The sequence below is a fragment of the Egretta garzetta genome, unplaced genomic scaffold, assembly GCF_000687185.1.
Source record: "Egretta garzetta isolate BGI_Z169 unplaced genomic scaffold, ASM68718v1 scaffold56, whole genome shotgun sequence".
NCBI lineage: Eukaryota > Metazoa > Chordata > Aves > Pelecaniformes > Ardeidae > Egretta > Egretta garzetta.
Genome location: NW_009260182.1, coordinates 13,571,916 through 13,574,461, shown reverse-complemented (window position 1 = coordinate 13,574,461; position 2,546 = coordinate 13,571,916). Strand labels below are relative to the sequence as shown.

General features: G+C 59.1%; 1 protein-coding gene across 1 annotated transcript in view; it reads right to left on the bottom strand.

Moving 5' to 3' along the window:
* Positions 1-1,617, bottom strand: part of GOT1 (glutamic-oxaloacetic transaminase 1) — a 7,174-nt gene extending 5,557 nt beyond the window's left edge. Inside the window, exon 1 of the mRNA XM_035897425.1 lies at positions 1,557-1,617. Coding sequence (XP_035753318.1) covers positions 1,557-1,617 — 61 coding nt within the window. The remainder of the gene's footprint in view (positions 1-1,556) is intronic.
* Positions 1,618-2,546: the final 929 nt, after the last annotated feature.

Below are 2,546 nucleotides of genomic sequence, written 5' to 3'. Positions count from 1 at the left end.
ATAAAACGCGGCGATATGGGACAGGAAAGGCCCTGCTGTCCCCAAACGCTTTTGCAGACAGCCCTTGTCATATGCTCCCTTTGTTAACCCAGCCAAGATCCCTCTGAAAACCAGTTTGACTCCTTGCCCCCCTCCCATGCCGAAGGTGGCTCCGCAGCCCGGCTGCCTGGGAGGGAGCCCAGGGGCACAGCCCTTGCCTCCCCCGGCTCCGGGCAGCACCTGGAAGAACTGCCCAGTGCACTTTCTGCTCAGCATGAGAGTGGGGAAGAGGCAGAGCTGAGCTGCCCGGCGGCACAGCAGCATGCCAACGCTCCTGCCTTTGGAGAAAACAGGGTAATGGGAAAGGCAGAGGAGCAAGGCGGTAGCACTAGACCAAAGCCTTGGCGCTGGTGGGGGTTTTAGCCCAACTCAGACAAAACTTTTGTCTGACTTTTGGAAAAGGCTGCGGTGGAAGCCCAGGAAGGGCTTCAGGTCTGCTCTCTGCAATAGCTGTGAACTGCTGCAAACTCCTGACCTTGTCAAGGTGCTGTGAGGGCAGCTCCAAACCCTAACTTTAACTCTAACCCTAACCTTAAATCTAACCCTAACCTTAAACCTATCCCTAAGCTTAACTCTAACAGGATGCAGAGTGCTTGGGTTTCTTGAGGTCTGTGGTTGCTACTAAATGAGAGACGCTGCAGTGTGGAGCAGGGAAGCAGCTGATGAGAACAAGGGTATCAGAGGTAAATGGGGGTATCCCACCGCAGGGTGAGTCATGTTTTCTGCTCATGAGGAGTAAAGCACTGCACGAGTGGGATGCTGCGATGGGAAAAGCCGACCAAGGCTGCTTATAGCATCCTATTTCTGGAGCAGACAGAAGTAAGTGCTGGGGAGTCCCCAGACTGGCAGGTTCTCACCGCACTTACTGATTTCTAACCCTACTGCTCTCCAAAGAGCACTGGGATATTTGGGGACATGGCCAAGCCCCTTCCCAGTCCAGAGCAGGGAAGTCAGGAAGGCACAGGGGTGCTGCCTGCCAAGCTGGCTGCACCAAGCCTCTGCCTGGGACTGCAGGAGCAGGCTCAGCAGTGCCAGTCACAAGGAAAAATACAGTTTCTGCAAATCAGCACTGCCTTGCTCTCCTGCCGCGGGGGCTCCTGGGCAGTGTGAGCTCAGCGGTACCAGTCCAGTCTGTGCCTATGCCCGTGCCTGTGAGGCCGGGGTCGCTGACCCAGCAGGAGTTACCTGCCGGTGCGCCTGGCTGCCCCCAGCCCAGCCAGTGTCCCATGCCCTTGGCGGCGCAGAGCGGGGCTCTGCTGGGAACAGATGCAGGAACGAGACAGACAGGCACAAAGCAGCAGGCCGCCGGGCCCCCGAGCCGGGTGGCTGTGCGTTAGCAAGATCCCTCTGGCCCTGAGCTTTCATCTCCCCAGCCTACACAAAGGGTGCCACCAAAATGTATGTAAAAGCAGGAGAAACATGGGAGCCGGCCCTGAGGCATCCCTCCCTTCATCTCCTGCTTCTGACTGACAGCCAGCAATGCCCTGCCACTCAGCGGGAAGGCTTGCACACCTTACCCGGAGCGAAGGAGCCCCCCGGGCACGCACTGCCGCGCCGCACGCAGGCACGGCCCCCCATGCTCAGCCCCTCCTGGGAGCCAGAGGCAGGCAGCTCAGTGGCCAGCCTGGCTCCTGAAGAGCTCAGGCTGCTGCAGGGATGTGGGGACCTCTGGGGACCGGGTGCTGCCCTCCCTCTGCTGTCACACCCTGCTTGGGCATGGAAAAAGCCCCTTCTGGGAGTTTACAGATGAACTCCGCTCACCCTGTCCACCTTGCTCCCCCTGGAGAGGTCTACCCTCACACCCTTGGGTCTCTGCCCCATCCTCTTCCTCACCAAAGAGCCCTGCCCAGCACGGAGGCACCCTCGATCCCAGCACCACAGCAAGGGTTTAGGCTGCCCTGCGCCGAGGCGCTGCCCATCGTGGGCTGAGGCTGGGCGCAGGCAGCGTGTGGGCAGGGAGCAGAGCTGTGGCTGTTCCCAGCGAGGGCTGCGCGGGGGCTGTTTTCCCAGCCGTCCTCCGAATACAGATGTTTTCTCAGTGCAGGATCCAGACAGAGGAGGGTAAAATGTTTTCATTCCAAGCTCCCGGGGTCAGGTCATGGTTTGTCTAAATGGCTTTTGTTGCTGTAATTATCAGATTAGCTGATCTCTGGCAGCATGTTTAGGGGCAGCTACATTAACTGCAGATCCTGACACCCCCCCCTGCCGCCACCCTACTCAGCTGGGGCAGTGGGTTTGCAACAGAGTGAGGGGGATCAGGGATGCCAGGAGAGCCAAGTGAAAGGCTTGTGATTGTTTTTGAGCTGGTACCAGCTGGACCCTGGCCCAGGAGCAGTCGGCACTTTTGAGGAACACAGCAGTGAGCCTCCTTGACCTCCTCAGTGCACATGATGTTGCTGAGCTGGGCCTGATCCTTTCCTCCCACCCCAACCTGCAGTGGACCACAGCTGCAGAGCCCCCTCCCAGCCACCTGCCTGCCGCTGTGGTTGATGCTCAGCGTGCAGACC